Raw genomic sequence first — 18,731 nt, forward strand, 5'->3', positions numbered from 1 at the left:
CCATTGCATGTGTCTGTAGTATGTCATCCATGACAAACTACATGTCTTAGAGAGCGATCAATAAAGGGAGATGGAGTCATGACTTCATGAAGCCCCTGGGTATTGGGCTTAGAATATGGAGTTTACATTTTAGAGGAATTTATTCCAAATAGCATTCAGAAGTGCTCATGTCTTGCTAATGTTGGTTTGTTTGTTTGTTTGCTGTCTCTCTGATGAGGACCATGAATCCCCGATTTACCTCCTGTATTCCAGTCTCTTCTTATCTGACCTCTGACCTTTCCTCTGCAGATGACTCAGGGGACGAGGAGCCCACAACCCAGTCGGACCGCAGTGAGGGGATCCAGGGCACTCTGAAGACCCTGATCAGCAAGCTTGATGACCTCAGCACGTGTAACGACCTAATCGCCAAGCATGGGGCGGCCCTGCAGCGCTCTCTGAGTGAACTTGAGACGCTGAGAGTCCCCGTGGAGGGAGGAGAGAAGGTCAAGGGCGTCAACGAGCGAGCCACCCTCTTCCGCATCACCTCGAATGCTATGATCAATGTGAGTAGTGAGACTTAAGGCTTCTACACATCTATCCAAATAAAGCTAACGAACTATGGATGATACGTTAGGTCGTTTATTCCCAACTCAGACCAACTTCTACATTACATTAAATTTACGTCATTTAGCAGACGCTCTTATCCAGAGCGACTTACAAATTGGTGCATTCACCTTATAGCCAGTGGGATAACCACTTTACAATGTTGTTGTTTTTTTGGGGGTTGGGGTAAGGGGGGGGTAGAAGGATTACTTTATCCTATCCCAGGTATTCCTTAAAGAGGTGGGGTTTCAAATGTCTCCGGAAGGTGGTGAGTGACTCCGCTGTCCTGGCGTCGTGAGGGAGCTTGTTCCACCATTGGGGTGCCAGAGCAGCAAACAGTCTTGACTGGGCTGAGCGGGAACTGTGCTTCCGCAGAGGTAGGGGAGCCAGCAGGCCAGAGGTGGATGAACGCAATGCCCTCGTTTGGGTGTAGGGACTGATCAGAGCCTGATGGTACGGAGGTGCCGTTCCCCTCATCTTTCTAGCACTGACATATCGTTTACAGTGCGCCACCCATCCAGTTACAGCATGTTAGATATGAGCAGTTGTGTTAGCATTGGAACTAGCTGTTCTGTTGCTATGGTCACCGTGACCACAGAGAGTCCTTTCCATTGGCCAAGTGGTATTATAGTGGACTAGAGGGCAGAGGAGAGGAGAGGTCGGTACTGAAGGAGTGATGTTCCCATAACATTGGTCACTGGCATCTGGGATAGTGTAGCCAGGGCACATGTACCTTTGACCTTTTAAACCTGGCCTGGCTTGAACTGATACTGTGAGTAATGATGGGGTGGGTATGTTTGCTCAGCTGAATGAGAATCAACCAAGTAATTCACAGGAGTTCAGTCCCGTTTAGAGTGTGCTAAATCTGTGTGGAGAAGTTTGCACTTTTATCACGGATTTTGCAGTCGTCCCTCTAAAGGATGCGCTTCTTGTTTCTGCACACAGTTAATTACTGTTTAAATTAATTGGAGTGGGAACCGAAAGTTACTCGACAGGCAATAAAACATCCCCTGTTGGATTTCCTATCTCATTAAACCACTGTTAGATCTGGTTAAACTGGAGGCAGGGTGGGAAAAGTGCTGCTTCAGGTTGGTTTTATGCAGAGGAAGGGGGAGTAGAGAGCCTAGCTATTTGGTAATAGCTACAGTACGTTGTGGTACCCTTTTTGTTCGCATTAGCGTTTGATTTGTGATGCAGTTTGATATTTGCACTTACGTCATTTAGCAGACGCTCTTATCCAGAGCAACTTACAGTAGTGAGTGCATACATGTTCATACTTTTTCAAACTGGTCCCCCGTGGGAATCGAACCTACAACCCTGGCATTGCAAGCCCCATACTCTACCAACTGAGCTATACGGGACCATATGTCACCAACACTGCTCTTGACCTTTTTCTTCACTAACTTGGGGATTGGAGGTGGTTGAGTGATGTTGGTCTGATCTTGGACACTGGTTCATTTAGGGGTAATGTACAGTGGGGTAAAAAAGTATTTAGTCAGCCACCAATTGTGCAAGTTCTCCCACTTAAAAAGATGAGAGAGGCCTGTAATTTTCATCATAGGTACAAGTCAACTATGACAGACAAAATGAGGAAAAAAAATCCAGAAAATCACATTGTAGGATTTTTAATGAATTTATTTGCAAATTATGGTGGAAAATAAGTATTTGGTCAATAACAAAAGTTTCTCAATACTTTGTTATATACCCTTTGTTGGCAATGACACAGGTCAAACGTTTTCTGTAAGTCTTCACAAGGTTTTCACACACTGTTGCTGGTATTTTGGCCCATTCCTCCATGCAGATCTCCTCTAGAGCAGTGATGTTTTGGGGCTGTCGCTGGGCAACACGGACTTTCAACTCCCTCCAAAGATTTTCTATGGGGTTGAGATCTGGAGACTGGCTAGGCCACTCCAGGACCTTGAAATGCTTCTTACGAAGCCACTCCTTCGTTGCTCGGGCGGTGTGTTTGGGATCATTGTCATGCTGAAAGACCCAGCCATGTTTCATCTTCAATGCCCTTGCTGATGGAAGGAGGTTTTCACTCACGATACATGGCCCCATTCATTCTTTCCTTTACATGGATCAGTCGTCCTGGTCCCTTTGCAGAAAAACAGCCCCAAAGCATGATGTTTCCACCCCCATGCTTCACAGTAGGTATGGTGTTCTTTGGATGCAACTCAGCATTCTTTGTCCTCCAAACACGACGAGTTGAGTTTTTCCCAAAAAGTTCTATTTTGGTTTCATCTGACCATATGACATTCTCCCAATCCTCTTCTGGATCATCCAAATGCACTCTAGCAAACTTCAGACGGGCCTGGACATGTACTGGCTTAAGCAGGGGGACACGTCTGGCACTGCAGGATTTGAGTCCCTGGCGGCGTAGTGTGTTACTGATGGTAGGCTTTGTTACTTTGGTCCCAGCTCTCTGCAGGTCATTCACTAGGTCCCCCCGTGTGGTTCTGGGATTTTTGCTCACCGTTCTTGTGATCATTTTGACCCCACGGGGTGAGATCTTGCGTGGAGCCCCAGATCGAGGGAGATTATCAGTGGTCTTGTATGTCTTCCATTTCCTAATAATTGCTCCCACAGTTGATTTCTTCAAACCAAGCTGCTTACCTATTGCAGATTCAGTCTTCCCAGCCTGGTGCAGGTCTACAATTTTGTTTCTGGTGTCCTTTGACAGCTCTTTGGTCTTGGCCATAGTGGAGTTTGGAGTGTGACTGTTTGAGGTTGTGGACAGGTGTCTTTTATACTGATAACAAGTTCAAACAGGTGCCATTAATACAGGTAACGAGTGGAGGACAGAGGAGCCTCTTAAAGAAGTTGTTACTGGTCTGTGAGAGCCAGAAATCTTGCTTGTTTGTAGGTGACCAAATACTTATTTTCCACCATAATTTGCAAATAAATTCATTAAAAATCCTACAATGTGATTTTCTGGATTCTTTTTTCTCAATTTGTCTGTCATAGTTGACGTGTACCTGTGATGAAAATTACAGGCCTCTCTCATCTTTTTAAGTGGGAGAACTTGCACAATTGGTGGCTGACTAAATACTTTTTTCCCCCACTGTAACTCCTCACGTGTTTTGTGCCAGTGGGGAGGCCTGTGCATTGGTGTGACTGCTGTGATCAGTGAGGCGGCACAAATGTTTGAGTGCTTGTGTGCTTGCGTGCGTGCATAGATTTGCACACACAAGTTTGCATTGTGTTCCCCTTTCCATTTAATGTTATCTAGCCAAATGAAACCTCCACGGAAAATGCTCATTCTGTAAAGTGAACCAGGACATTTAATTCAGCACTGACTAAAATATGTTAAACCTGCTTGATTTTCATGTTGAATCATTATTCTATTCACTGAGACATGATATTCCCCAACCGGAAGTTATATGCAGGAGGCTGTTGAAATAATGTATTCAGCAGAAAAAATGTGGAACCAAAGTTGGGTTGAAGTTGATATGTAGTTTCATGTGCCTGAGAAGCAGAAGGAAGTTAGTAGCTCCGTCACATGATGCACTTTCAGTCTGAGAAGTAAAACCACTGCAATCAGGACACTTCATACTTGACTGCTGAAGGTAAGCGGCTGTTATTTAGTTACAAATAGGTTAACCCTGCTTATCATTTGGCTGTGAATTGTGAAATCACTGAAACACTTTGGGATTTGAGTTTATACTTCTGGTTTTGGTGTCAGGTCATCAGCAGAGATGTAAGTAGCCTAGTCCGAACCAGAACAGCCTGTAAGGCAGGAGACCTACAGTTGAAGTTGGACGTTTACATACACTTAGGTTGGAGTCATTAAAACTCGTTTTTCAACCACTCCACAAATTTCTTGTTAACAAACTATAGTTTTGGCAAGTCGGTTAGGACATCTACTTTGTGCATGACACAAGTAATTTTTCCAACAATTCTTTACAGACAGATTATTTCACTTATAATTCACTGTATCACAATTCCAGTGAGTCAGAAGTTTACATACACTAAGTTGACTGTGCCTTTAAACAGCTTGGAAAATTCCAGGAAATGATGTCATGGCTTTAGAAGCTTCGGATAGGCTAATTGACTTCATTTGAGTCAATTGGAGGTGTACCTGTGGATGTATTTCAAGGCCTACCTTCAAACTCAGTGCCTCATTGCTTGACATCATGGGAAAATCAAAAGAAATCAGCCAAGACCTCAGAAAAACATTTGTAGATCTCCACAAGTCTGGTTCATCCTTGGGAACAATTTCCAAACGCCTGAAGGTACCATGTTCATCTGTACAAACAATAGTACGCAACTATAAACACCATGGGACCACGCAGCCATCATACCGCTCAGGAAGGAGACGCATTCTGTCTCCTAGAGGTGAACGTACATTGGTGCGAAAAGTGCAAATCAATCCCAGAACAACAGCAAAGGACCTTGTGAAGATGCTGGAGGAAACGGGTACAAAAGTATCTATATCCACAGTAAAACGAGTCCTATATCGACATAACCTGAAAGACCGCTCAGCAAGGAAGAAGCCACTGCTCCAAAACTGCCATAAAAAAGCCAGACCTACGGTTTGCAGCTGCACATGGGGACAAAGATTGTACTTTTTGGAGAAATGTCCTCTGGTCTGATGAAACAAAAATAGAACTGTTTGGCCATAATGACCATCGTTATGTTTGGAGGAAAAAGGGGGTTGCTTGCAAGCCGAAGAACACCATCCCAACCGTGAAGCACAGGGGTGGCAGCATCATGCTGTGGGGGTGCTTTGCTGCAGGAGGGACTGGTGCACTTCACAAAATAGATGGCATCATGAGGAAGGAAAAGTATGTGGATATATTGACGCAACATCTCAAGACATCAGTCAGGAAGTTAAAGCTTGGTCGCAAATGGGTCTTCCAAATGGACAATGACCCCAAGCATACTTCCAAAGTTGTGCCAAAATGGCTTAAGGACAACAAAGTCAAGGTATTGGAGTGGCCATCACAAACCCCTGACCTCAATCCTATAGAAAATATGGGGGCAGAACTGAAAAAGCGTGTGCGAGCAAGGAGGCCTACAAACCTGACTCAGTTACACCAGCTCTGTCAGGAGGAATGGGCCAAAATTCACCCAACTTATTTTGGGAAGCTTGTGGAAGGCTACCTGAAACGTTTGACCCAAGTTAAACAATTTTTAAAGGCAATGCTACCAAATACTAATTGAGTGTATGTAAACTTGTAAACTTAAACTGGGAATGTGATGAAATAAATAAAAGCTGAAATAAATCATTCTCTCTACTATTATTCTGACATTTCACATTCTTAAAATAAAGTGGTGATCCTAACTGACCTAAGACAGGGAATTTTTACTAGGATTAAATGTCAGGAATTGTGAAAAACTGAGTTGAAATGTATTTGGCTAAAGTGCATGTAAACTTCCGACTTCAACTGTATTTCTGTAGCATGAGGCAGCTTGATGTACAAGTACACCCTGTGGACAGGGCGTGGGACTATGGCTCGTTGCTTGTCAGTTAGGCTAGCTTGCAGCTCTGATTTATTCATGTGATAGGCTAGGCTATACTGTTAGAACTAAACTCGTAACATGTCGATTGGTTGGATGTACAATGCAGCACTTCAAAATAAACACCCTGTTATATTGAGATGTATACTGTGTACCTCCATCTCATAGTGTTCAATGCTTTACCAAAGCACCATTAGGGCTATGTAGGTTAATGCTCTCATAGTTCTGCATGTCTATTCTGAATGGCAGTGGGTTGGTGTGAAATATTCTATTATTTTGAGCTACAGGCTCAGTGGGGGGATATATAGGACCCTGTCATCTCCCTGTTCCCTCTGTCTGAGGCCAATATGTCCTATCTGTGCACCCCACTGATCTGAGAGGACACAGATGATCTGTGCTCTGTGACACGCATGGCCCTCAGCTACACACCACAGCCAGAACGATGGCCAAGTGGTTTTAGCTATCCAATGGCCTGTGGCACCGGGACCAAAGAGGTTTTTAATGGCTGAATGCTGAACAGGATGCTGCACTGACTGCATAATGATGTGCTCATAGGATCAGAGCACTCAGTGGTTGTGTGGATTTGAGGACTAGGAAGTCCATGGATGGATTTACATTATAGACAGGTTTGTCAGGGTATACTGTTTAAGCTGGTTGTTTGACCATTCACCCTGATACTTACTTGGGGAAAGAGTGGTAGCCTGCAGGACTGATGTTTCTGCTTTCTCCACGGATTTCTTATCACAGTGTGTGTCCCATTGACCTCCCAACACACTCCATGGTCAGACATGATGTAGTTGGGGAAAATGCTGACACATTCTACTTCTATTTTTTGATCTAGAGTAAGATCCCTGTTTCACCAATAATGCCAAGACCACAGTCGTAACTCAGAAGACCTTTTATGACTTGCCCTGAGTTCACTTTTTTGTTAGAGGGTTTTGCATGTGGATAAACATTCCCTCTCTGATGCTATAGTGTGGAAACTCAGAGCCTGCCCCTAAGACATGATTTAATATGCACACAGCAGCTGACACTCATGAGAGCGGCAACGAGATATAAGTAATTGTGAAGATGTTGATGATTGTGCTAACAGTGGTCTAAATACTGATAGTAGTCATGATTACAATGATTTTTATGATAAACCAAATATTAGCTTAATTGGATAACTGATTTCCTTCAACCAGTCAAGAAAGGGCATGGTAGCCCTAAACATCTACAAATCCACAAGAACTAGAGAAATATCCTTGTGCATATTTGACTCTTTCATGATTACATGCCTCTACTCCTTCTTATCTTCTGTCTGACATCAGTGTTTGATGTGTGTATGTGTGTTATGTTGTGATGATTAGGCATGTCGGGACTTCCTGGACCTAGCGGAGACCCACAGCAGGAGATGGCAGCGGGCGCTGCAGTATGAGAGAGAGCAGCGTATCCACCTGGAGGAGACCATAGAGCAGCTAGCCAAGCAGCACAACAGTCTGGAGAGAGCCTGGAGAGAGGCCCCCACACTGTCCACCAACACGCCCAGCGCCCCCACCACCGAGAAGGGTAAGGCACACTGTCTGGCCTCTTAGCATGGCCCCTTAGTCCTTAGACTAACAGGACTCTGTTCATTTGGAGAAATAGTACATCTTGGCGAAATATGAAAATGAAAGCCATTTCAGATGGTTTTAAATTAGATTGTCTCTGTAATTAAGGGTTAGACTGAAATAGACTGGAAGATACATTTCTTATGAGAGTAGTATTCAAATGGACACAATCACTCCTCACCTTTCCTTTGTGATAGCCATTCTAGCGTAAAAGAGTAAGCTGTGTATCACACAGGAATGGATATATTATAATTTGTCAGTCTGAGGTTGTATTGAAGTTGGACTTTTCCCTCCCTTCTCGCCTGGAATCAAGTTCAGTACTTAGTTAGCCTACAGGGACGTTACTTATTAAAGACAATTATTCCTTATTAATCTCCATAGGTATTTGATTAGCTACCCAACCCTCCTTTCCCCTCTACAAATCATGTGACTACTGCTGTACCAGTATAGAGCAGGGTGTGTGTTACATATTGCTTTAGTTTGCGCGTGCGTGTGTGTGTGTGTTCTCTCTCTCAGGAGGGAGTGAGAGGCAGCAGAAAGGGGAGGCGAGTGATGAAGATGAGGAGACCGAGTACTTTGACGCCATGGAGGACTCCCCTGCCTTTATCACAGTGACCGCCACTGAGAACACACAGCACAGGTCAGTCAGTCAGTCTCACCCTATGGCCTGTACAGGACACTCCATGGCTGGCTCTTCACATCCACCTCAATGGATCGTGGATGTTTAGTTTGGTATTAGTTTAGTATAAGACTGATTCGGTGTGAATAGACTGTGATAAATACAAAGACGTGATGTCTTGATTGTGCCTGTTGATGGATTCTGTAGTGTTTACACCAGAGCATCTGTCAAGCCCAGAGCCACACTGTACACCTCATATTGCCTGTGTATGACACATTCCTTCCATCAGCGACTCAATAAACCACCAGCAGTAAAACTTCAGAACCTCTTTCCCTCTCTGTACTCATAATCTCTCTCTCACTCACACTCACACTCACACACACACACACAGACTCATACCTGCTGGCAGTGTTGTCTGTATGCGCGCATCCTTTCCTGTCTGTTTTTAATGAATGTCTGTCTGTCTTTACTGGACTGGCTCTGGCACTATTAACAGCTCAAGATGTTGTTGTCTCTATGATAAAAGATAGCTCATTCCCCTTACTGCTCCTCTACTAGGGAATAAACCACTGCCCAGCCACTTCTCTGTTTTGGACTTATTCTTTCATCTCCAAAATACTTATGGCTTTTTATGTGGCTCAGTTTTAGAACTTTGTTGTTTTTTGCTGCCCTATTTTACCAGAACACCTGGTGAGACAGTATATACACCTGATAGGACTCCTTGCTTTCCCTTTGAGGATAATATAATGTTTATATTTCCCAGATACATATTCTGCTGCTCCTCTCCAACTCAGAGACACATCTATCCACCTCTAACAGAACAGCTCAGAGACACATCTATCCACCTCTAACAGAACAGCTCAGAGACACATCTATCCACCTCTAACAGAACAGCTCTGAGACACATCTATCCACCTCTAATAGAACAGCTGAGACACATCTATCCACCTCTAATAGAACAGCTGAGACACATCTATCCACCTCTAATAGAACAGCTGAGACACATCTATCCACCTCTAACAGAACAGCTCAGAGACACATCTATCCACCTCTAACAGAACAGCTGAGACACATCTATCCACCTCTAACAGAACAGCTGAGACACATCTATCCACCTCTAACAGAACAGCTCTGAGACACATCTATCCACCTCTAATAGAACAGCTGAGACACATCTATCCACCTCTAACAGAACAGCTCAGAGACACATCTATCCACCTCTAACAGAACAGCTGAGACACATCTATCCACCTCTAACAGAACAGCTGAGACACATCTATCCACCTCTAACAGAACAGCTGAGACACATCTATCCACCTCTAACAGAACAGCTGAGACACATCTATCCACCTCTAACAGAACAGCTGAGACACATCTATCCACCTCTAACAGAACAGCTGAGACACATCTATCCACCTCTAACAGAACAGCTCAGAGACCAATCCGATGTTACACCCAGTCATGTGCTGAATAGAGCCATCCATCTGTGTCTAGCTGCCTGCGCCCGTCTGTTTCGGTTATTTTGTGTGTGTTTCGGTGTGTGTGTCTGCGTGTGTGTGTGTGTGTGTGCGTGCATTAAGATGACGTTTCTCCCTCTTCCAGGCATTCTCAGAGTAACCTGAGTGGAGCGAGTGGAGGCCAGACCAATGACTGGAACCAGGAAAATGTGAGTGTCTCTTTCCTCCAAACAGCTCTCAGTAATGATCCACATGCCTGTCGACACACTAGGCTTTATACTATTCACCTTTGTCACTGTGTGTGAAGCTCTTTTAGTTATTTTTAACCTGTCTCCAATTGCTGTTTTCTAGCATCCTGTTAAGGAAAATAGCATATCACATTACAAACTTGGGCATGTTTTTTTGCATTCTCAAACACAAAAACACACACACACACACACACACACACACACACACACACACACACACACACACACACACACACACACACTGGCATGCTTTGACCACACACATACCCTCACAGGCTCTCTTTCTCTCTCTCTCTCGTCATTTCTCTGGATCTTTAATTACCAGTCAGACATCTGTTTTCCCAATTCTATCTCTCTCATTCTCCTCTCTTATTCCCTCTCTTCCTCTACTTCCAGATGGTGACTCACTGAGTCCCTGACAAGCTAAGATATACAGTGGGGGAAAAAATGTATTTAGTCAGCCACCAATTGTGCAAGTTCTCCCACTTAAAAAGATGAGAGGCCTGTAATTTTCATCATAGGTACACGTCAACTATGACAGACAAAATGAGAATTGTAGGATTTTTAATGAATTTATTTGCAAATTATGGTGGAAAATAAGTATTTGGTCAATAACAAAAGTTTCTCAATACTTTGATATATACCCTTTGTTGGCAATGACACAGGTCAAACGTTTTCTGTAAGTCTTCACAAGGTTTTCACACACTGTTGCTGGTATTTTGGCCCATTCCTCCATGCAGATCTCCTCTAGAGCAGTGATGTTTTGGGGCTGTCGCTGGGCAACACAGACTTTCAACTCCCTCCAAAGATTTTCTATGGGGTTGAGATCTGGAGACTGGCTAGGCCACTCCAGGACCTTGAAATGCTTCTTACGAAGCCACTCCTTCGTTGCCCGGGCGGTGTGTTTGGGATCATTGTCATGCTGAAAGACCCAGCCACGTTTCATCTTCAATGCCCTTGCTGATGGAAGGAGGTTTTCACTCAAAATCTCACGATACATGGCCCCATTCATTCTTTCCTTTACACGGATCAGTCGTCCTGGTCCCTTTGCAGAAAAACAGCCCCAAAGCATGATGTTTCCACCCCCATGCTTCACAGTAGGTATGGTGTTCTTTGGATGCAACTCAGCATTCTTTGTCCTCCAAACACGACGAGTTGAGTTTTTACCAAAAAGTTCTATTTTGGTTTCATCTGACCATATGACATTCTCCCAATCCTCTTCTGGATCATCCAAATGCACTCTAGCAAACTTCAGACGGGCCTGGACATGTACTGGCTTAAGCAGGGGGACACGTCTGGCACTGCAGGATTTGAGTCCCTGGCGGCGTAGTGTGTTACTGATGGTAGGCTTTGTTACTTTGGTCGCAGCTCTCTCCAGGTCATTCACTAGGTCCCCCCGTGTGGTTCTGGGATTTTTGCTCACCGTTCTTGTGATCATTTTGACCCCACGGGGTGAGATCTTGCATGGAGCCCCAGATCGAGGGAGATTATCAGTGGTCTTGTATGTCTTCCATTTCCTAATAATTGCTCCCACAGTTGATTTCTTTAAACCAAGCTGCTTACCTATTGCAGATGCAGTCTTCCCAGCCTGGTGCAGGTCTACAATTTTGTTTCTGGTGTCCTTTGACAGCTCTTTGGTCTTGGCCATAGTGGAGTTTGGAGTGTGACTGTTTGAGGTTGTGGACAGGTGTCTTTTATACTGATAACAAGTTCAAACAGGTGCCATTAATACAAGTAACGAGTGGAGGACAGAGGAGCCTCTTAAAGAAGAAGTTACAGGTCTGTGAGAGCCAGAAATCTTGCTTGTTTGTAGGTGACCAAATACTTATTTTCCACCATAATTTGCAAATAAATTCATAAAAAATCCTACAATGTGATTTTCAGGAGAAAAAAAATCTCAATTTGTCTGTCATAGTTGACGTGTACCTATGATGAACATTACAGGCCTCTCTCATCTTTTTAAGTGGGAGAACTTGCACAATTGGTGGCTGACTAAATACTTTTTCTCTCTCTCTCTCTCTCTCTCTCTCTCTCTCTCTCAGGTGTATCCTAGCTGTAATGATACAGGGAAGGAGCTGCAGCCCCTCAGAAGGAGGCGGAGCCACATCCCAGACAAGCCCAATTACTCCCTTAACCTGTGGAGCATCATGAAGAACTGCATTGGCAAGGAGCTCTCCAAGATCCCCATGCCTGTGAGTGCCTGTCATGCTTGTGTCCATGTAGTAGAATGAGCCTGGGTGTGAGTGTATGAGAGGTGGAGAGAGCGGCATCATATTGGGACTCATCCGAAATGTGCAAGTCAATGACAAAACTCTAACCATTGCAAACTGTTTGTCTGCAGGTAAACTTCAACGAGCCTCTGTCCATGCTGCAGCGGCTGACAGAGGACCTGGAGTACCATGAGCTGCTGGACAAGGCGGCGCGCTGTGAGAGCTCCCTGGAGCAGCTGTGTCTGGTGGCAGCCTTCTCTGTGTCCTCCTACTCCACCACCGTCCACCGCACAGCCAAACCCTTCAACCCCCTGCTGGGGGAGACCTATGAGCTGGACCGCCTGGACGACTTCGGCTACCGCTCACTGTGTGAGCAGGTACACACAGAGACAGATACATTACAATATTACACTGAGACAAACACACTCGCACACACAGGAAAATACTTCAATTTAGTGCCTCTACAATACATACAAGCCATGATACACAAAAAGTACCCATCATTGACATACTATAAGCTAGAGCAGTGATTTTCCTTTGAGCGTGTAAATAACCTCTTCCCCCCCTCCCCCCTCACCCCCCGTCCGTAGGTGAGCCATCACCCCCCAGCAGCATCTCACCATGTGATTTCTCAGCGAGGCTGGACCCTCTGGCAGGAAATCACCATAGCCAGCAAGTTCCGTGGCAAATACCTCTCCATAATGCCTTTGGGTGAGTTGCTGAATATTCACCATGTACTGACCACTGTTAACACACTCTCTATGCAAATAAAGGTCTCATGACTGTGTACAGTGCCCTTTATAATAATTATTCTTTTGGCTCTATACTTCAAAAGTTTGGATTTGAAATCAAACAATTACTGTGAGGTTAAAGTGCAGACTCTCAGCTTTAATTTGAGCGTATTTTCATTCATGTCGTTTAGAAATCACAGCACTTTTTGTACATAGTCCCCCCATTTTAGGGGAGCAAAAGTATTGGGACAAATTCACTTATGTGTATTAAAGTAGTAAACAGTTAAGTATTTGGTCCCATATTCCTAGCATGCAATGACTACATCAAGCTTGTGATTCTACACATTTGTTGGATGCATTTGCTGTTTGTTTTGGTTGTGTTTCAGATTATTTTGTGCCCAATAGAAATGAATGGTAAATAATGTAGTGTGTCATTTAGGAGTCACTTTTATTGTAAATAATAATAGAATGTTTCTAAACACTTCTACATGAATGAGGAAGCTACCATGATTACAGATAATCCTGAATGAATCGTGAATAATGATGAGTGAACAATGTACAGACGCACAAATATCATACCCCCCCCCCAAAAAAAACGCTAACCTCCCCTGTTAATGTAATGGTGAGAGGTATGATATTTGTGCGTCTGTAACTTTCTCACTCATCATTATTCACCCGACATGGATGGAAATACCCTAAAATTAAAGCTGCCAGTCTGCACTAACCTCATAGTCATTATATGATTTCAAATCCAAACCTTTGGAGTATAGAGCCAAAAGAAGAAAAAATGCTACAGAGGTCACTGTATGCATGTTTATAGGTGGGAACACCAGGATCTCTCTGTAGGTCAGGTCTCTGAAATCCAGGCAACCTCAACATCACCTCTGTCCTCCCAGTCCCTCCTACTCACTCACTAAGCCATAGATGGAGACCAGTGTGAAAATGAATCTAACGACCCCTGTGACAGATACATAAACTCTGGGTGTATAGGGAAGGCTGTACCCAGGGGTCTCTAAGGCCCTGATAAATGAGAGATTAATAGATCCCATAGATTTGATTGATACATATCCCATAACATGAAGCCGTGCTATCCATTTGAACTATAAAGAATATCCTCTTGTATGTTTATTGTAATCCTAGTGAGATTTAAGTAAGTAAAGTAAGTAATATGTGACAACAGACTTTGAGTCCCTGCCTCGCTCTCTCAGCCCCTGTGTTATCAGGCCAAGTCTCTGCAGGTAGGACTAACCTTGTTTATAAATGACTCAAAATAAGAACCAGAATATCAACCACAATACATGTTGCCTTGTTACATTGTAATGCCATGGTACTAACACTAAAAGTGTTGTCACTCTTTCTCTGACTGCATTTCATCCCCACCACTCCATCTCTCCATTATATCTCAATGTTCTCTCCTTTTTTGGCCTTTCCCCTCTCTCCCCAGGTGCCATTCACCTGCAGTTCCACTCCAGTGGGAACCATTATGTTTGGAGGAAGGTAACCTCTACCGTGCACAACATCATCGTGGGCAAGCTGTGGATTGACCAGGTTTGTCTACTAACTACATCATGGCTCTACTCCCTCCTCCTCCCATGTTCTTACCTGTCCATGTCTCTCTCTTACTCTCCTCCTGTCTCCTCTTGTGTCCTCATTGTCTGATCCTGTGTGTCTGTCTGATTCAGTCAATATCCATGTTTCCTGTATGTCAGCCCTCCATGCGTAAGAGGTATCTATCGTCTAATGTTTCCTATTTTCATCCTGTAGCTGTTTGTAATGTAATCCAGGCTGGTGGAGTGAGTGTTGTGTAGAGGCAGAGCTCAATCGCAACAGAACAGAACAGCACATGAATAAGCCTGTGGTCTCTGATGGTTTCTCTCCCTTTCATCAATAACACCCTCCCCTCTCTCTACGATGACCCAATTGCCATCTGTAACTGTCTGTTGGTCTGTCACATCATCTGTCTGTAGTACTACTCTGTGCTCTGTACCAGCCCCTCACTGGAATAGGAGGAGGAGGAAGACAGGGGCCAGGGAATCAACTCTAGCTAGCATATGGTAGAATATAGCACACTCACAAACACCCTCTCAGTAGCAGTCCCTAAAGCACACCTTAGTGTCAATTATATAGAGCTTCCTAGTAGAATCTCAATACATCCCTGAGAGGGGATGAATGTAAAGACACTGTTCTGATACAGCTGTGGAATGTTGAGATGTTATTTGTTCTATCTCTCCTTCTGAACTCCTTCTGATGATGACTCATCGGTTGTTTTCTGATTGCTATTGATGCTAACTAGAAAGTCTCTCTCCTATCCCATCCTCCTCTTTCCTTTTCTCTTCCATCCCATTCTATCCTCCCTTATCTCTCTCTCTCTCTCTCTCTCTCTCTCTCTCTCTCTCTCTCTCTCTCTCTCTCTCTCTCGCGCGCGCTCTCTCTCGGGGCAGTCAGGGGACATTGAGATAGTCAACCACAGGACCAAGGAGACATGCCAGCTCAAGTTCTCCCCCTACAGCTATTTCTCCAGGGAAGTCCCACGCAAGGTACATGTCACCACCATCACAAACCTCTAATCAGCCCTGGCTGAAACCTGACCGTGGCATGATGAGCTCATAGGCTCGGCTGTCACATTGTTGCGTGCTGCCCCCTGCTGGATAATAAAAGCAAATATATCATTTTTGAATGGACTCTTCTTTCAAATTGTTGTTAATAATTAACTATAGTGAGGGATATTGTATTAATTTCTACAAATGGAATGATACATTTCCTCACTGTGTGTCTGTGTTGTCCAGGTAACGGGGGTGGTGTCAGACAGTGGAGGGCAGGCCCACTACATCCTGTCTGGCACGTGGGACGATAAGATCGAGAGCTCCAAGATCGTCCAGAGCAGCAAAGGGGGCAGCGGCTCCGAGGGCAAGCAGAAGACTGTCTACCAGACCCTGTCCCCCAAACTACTGTGGAAGAAATACCCTCTCCCGTAAGCACTGCCCAGCCTGCCCAGCCTCACACAGTAAAACACTACAGCACATAACACAGATCACACACTAATCCTACGATGCACCATACACAACAACACAACAAAGATTACTACATTATAGAGCAACCTAACTGCTCTCCTCTGTCTCCCACCCACCTCCTCTCTCCCTCTCTCTCCCTGTCAGGGATAACGCTGAGAACATGTACTTCTTCTCGTCGCTGGCGCTGACGTTGAATGAGCCGGAGGATGGGGTGGGGCTGACGGACAGCCGGCAGAGACCGGACCAGAGGCTGATGGAGGCGGGGAGATGGGACGAGGCCAACTCTGAGAAACAGAGACTAGAAGAGAAACAGAGAGCTGTGAGGAGGAGGAGAGAGGCAGAGGCCACCGATGCACTTGATGACGGTAAGAGAGTGGGCAGGGTGGAGAGGCAATGGAGAGTTGACAGAGAGAACAACTGATAGAGAGAAAGGAGCAGGGTGGAGTGATTTGTAGAAAGGCCTTTATTAAGTCCCATAACTTTGAATTATTCCTCCCGTCCCCTGACCTTTATGTAAATGCTATGACAAGAACAGTATTACCTGGAGTGAGCCAGATGAGAACAGATGAGGATTGAAAGTGAAGAGCTAATGGAGGCTACTAGGGGGAGAGTGTAGAGAGAGGACACAGCAGAGCAGACACTTCTCATCCTGGTTACATTGTTAATGTCCAGTGCTCTGTATTTTGATGTACCCATGACGCGGCTCTCTTTTCCTCCCTCTGTTGGTGGTCAGAGTGTGATTATGATGACTCTGGTGAGTGGGGGTTGCCTTGTGTCCCCCTGTTGTGCATCACCCTCACCCACATCCCCATCTTTTTTGTGTTGACCCTCCCCTTTGTGGCCTGCTTATGGCAGCGTTCCAGGTTGTCTTTTTTGCAATCACAATGCACATCTCAGGAGATTACTATATCATATTCATGTGGCACAGAGACGTTAAACACTTCTCCAGATGTTTAACGTGTCTGGATCATCCAGGTCTGTCTCTGTGCAGCATGACTGCAATAAAGACAACCTGGAACTGGAAGGGATCCTTTATATGGGGTCTGCATGCTGACTGACTCCCTAGTACCCACTCTTCCAGACTATGACCCAGGAAAAAGCCACTCAGTCTTTTTTCTGCTACCATGTGCCTCTTTCATTCAGCCTTGACTTGGCCCTCCTATGGCTGTACTGTTTCAGAGCCAGAGAAACAGACATAGAGGTGTCTGTAATGTGTGGGAGTGACCTGACAGTAGGCCATACAGAATAACTCCCTGAGCCCACTGTATGAGTGACGCTTGTGTCTCTTCCCCCAGGTCGGGAGTACGAGGGCTTCCAGCCACAGTGGTTCCACAAGAGGACGAACGCCATCACTGGAGAGACAAACTTTGTGTACAAGGGTGGATACTGGGAGGCTAAGGACAGTCAGGACTGGAGTATGTGCACTGAAATCTTCTAAGCCTCGACCACACCCATCCTACCCCCTCACTGGACTCACCCAGGCCCATGAGACTGCTCTACCGCTGGCCCTGGAGGAAGAGGGGTATGGGTCTGGGTGTGGACCTCTATGTGCGAATGTGTACGTGTCACACACTCACAATACAGTGTACCTCCCCACGTACACACACACTTCATCTTTTTTACAGAGTCAAAGGAGAGAAGGGGCCTTCTCTAGATCCTCTCTGACAACATAGCACTGAGCTCTATGGGGTGTGAGCGAGAGGAGAGATTGAATACCATAGAAAAAGGACCCAATAGAGATGTCCAAAATAATCAGGTGCTCCACACACGCTACCCACAATGCACTATTCCTCTGTTCAGCACATCATTTTTTTAGGGGTATTAATGATTGAACAGCAACCCATCTAAATCAGTTCTCCTCTCCTCCACTGTATACTGGGATGAGATGAAGTCCATCCTCTGTGACACACACACAGAGACACACACACAGAGACACAGAGACACAGACACAGAGACACACACACAGAGACACAGACACAGAGACACAGACACACACACAGACACACACACAGACAGACAAAGACAGTATACTTTAAAAGGATGGACATTTATTTTGACCCCTATTTTATTAACTGGTATAGAGAATGTGCAGGTAGGCAGTAGGCACATACTCCAACGCTTGAATTAGTTCTTCATCTATGTCTGCCTGGTAAAGAACTTAAGTTCCCTCTGTACTTTTCTCCATTGCAGGAAGAAGCAGGTTTAGACTTACATACTGTATAACCAGGTTTAGACCTGCATATAACCATACTGAGCTCAGACCGTAACCAACATGGTATTACAACCAGAGTGCTTTTCCAAACACAAACTGTGTATATTGTGAAACCTTCCAAACACTGTCCCACTTCCACACTGGCAATTGAAGCTGTATCTATTGAGGTAAATAAGCACTTTTCTTTGTGGGTTTCCACAGCTTAATGCGCATCTGTGGTGATGTTGAGGAGACTCCAGCCTGTGCACTGCACTCTCACCCAGTCCTTTGGTGCTTAACCATAGAAACACATACACTTCTATAGTGCATTGAGTCATTTAAAGGATATAAATTGCATTGTAGCTAGAACCTGCACACCAATGACTTATCCCTAAAACAGATCCATCATCCCACACATTAATATCTAGGCAGAGAATGAATTCTACACCACAGTGTATAGTTCTACAGTCTACATGACAGATCAGAGTCTGTCTGGACCTGTAGTTATATTCATACAGAACGGTGTGATGTTGCTATAGTGCTGAAGGAGGCCCATGATGGCTACTGACAGTATATTGGCATCTTACCACAGAAAGACAGCATGCTCCTCAGGCCTCCCATAGCACACCA

At 44.8% G+C, this 18,731-nt stretch overlaps 1 protein-coding gene across 3 annotated transcripts in view; it reads left to right on the plus strand.

Annotated features, from left to right (window-relative positions):
- Positions 1 to 17,644, plus strand: part of LOC121584894 (oxysterol-binding protein 2) — a 95,476-nt gene extending 77,832 nt beyond the window's left edge. For 2 of the 3 annotated variants that reach the window (XM_041901114.1, XM_041901116.1), the window contains 13 exons: positions 289 to 542; positions 7,395 to 7,593; positions 8,151 to 8,274; positions 9,856 to 9,919; positions 12,001 to 12,150; positions 12,300 to 12,545; positions 12,759 to 12,879; positions 14,344 to 14,447; positions 15,341 to 15,436; positions 15,686 to 15,870; positions 16,055 to 16,275; positions 16,644 to 16,664; positions 17,206 to 17,644. In XM_041901114.1, coding sequence (XP_041757048.1) covers positions 289 to 542; positions 7,395 to 7,593; positions 8,151 to 8,274; positions 9,856 to 9,919; positions 12,001 to 12,150; positions 12,300 to 12,545; positions 12,759 to 12,879; positions 14,344 to 14,447; positions 15,341 to 15,436; positions 15,686 to 15,870; positions 16,055 to 16,275; positions 16,644 to 16,664; positions 17,206 to 17,348 — 1,928 coding nt within the window. In that variant the 3' untranslated portion in view covers positions 17,349 to 17,644. The remainder of the gene's footprint in view (positions 1 to 288; positions 543 to 7,394; positions 7,594 to 8,150; positions 8,275 to 9,855; positions 9,920 to 12,000; positions 12,151 to 12,299; positions 12,546 to 12,758; positions 12,880 to 14,343; positions 14,448 to 15,340; positions 15,437 to 15,685; positions 15,871 to 16,054; positions 16,276 to 16,643; positions 16,665 to 17,205) is intronic. The other variant, XM_041901115.2, reaches the window with a different exon arrangement.
- The last annotated feature ends 1,087 nt before the right edge of the window (positions 17,645 to 18,731 follow it).

This window comes from Coregonus clupeaformis, chromosome 16 (genome assembly GCF_020615455.1).
Source record: "Coregonus clupeaformis isolate EN_2021a chromosome 16, ASM2061545v1, whole genome shotgun sequence".
NCBI classification, from domain to species: domain Eukaryota; kingdom Metazoa; phylum Chordata; class Actinopteri; order Salmoniformes; family Salmonidae; genus Coregonus; species Coregonus clupeaformis.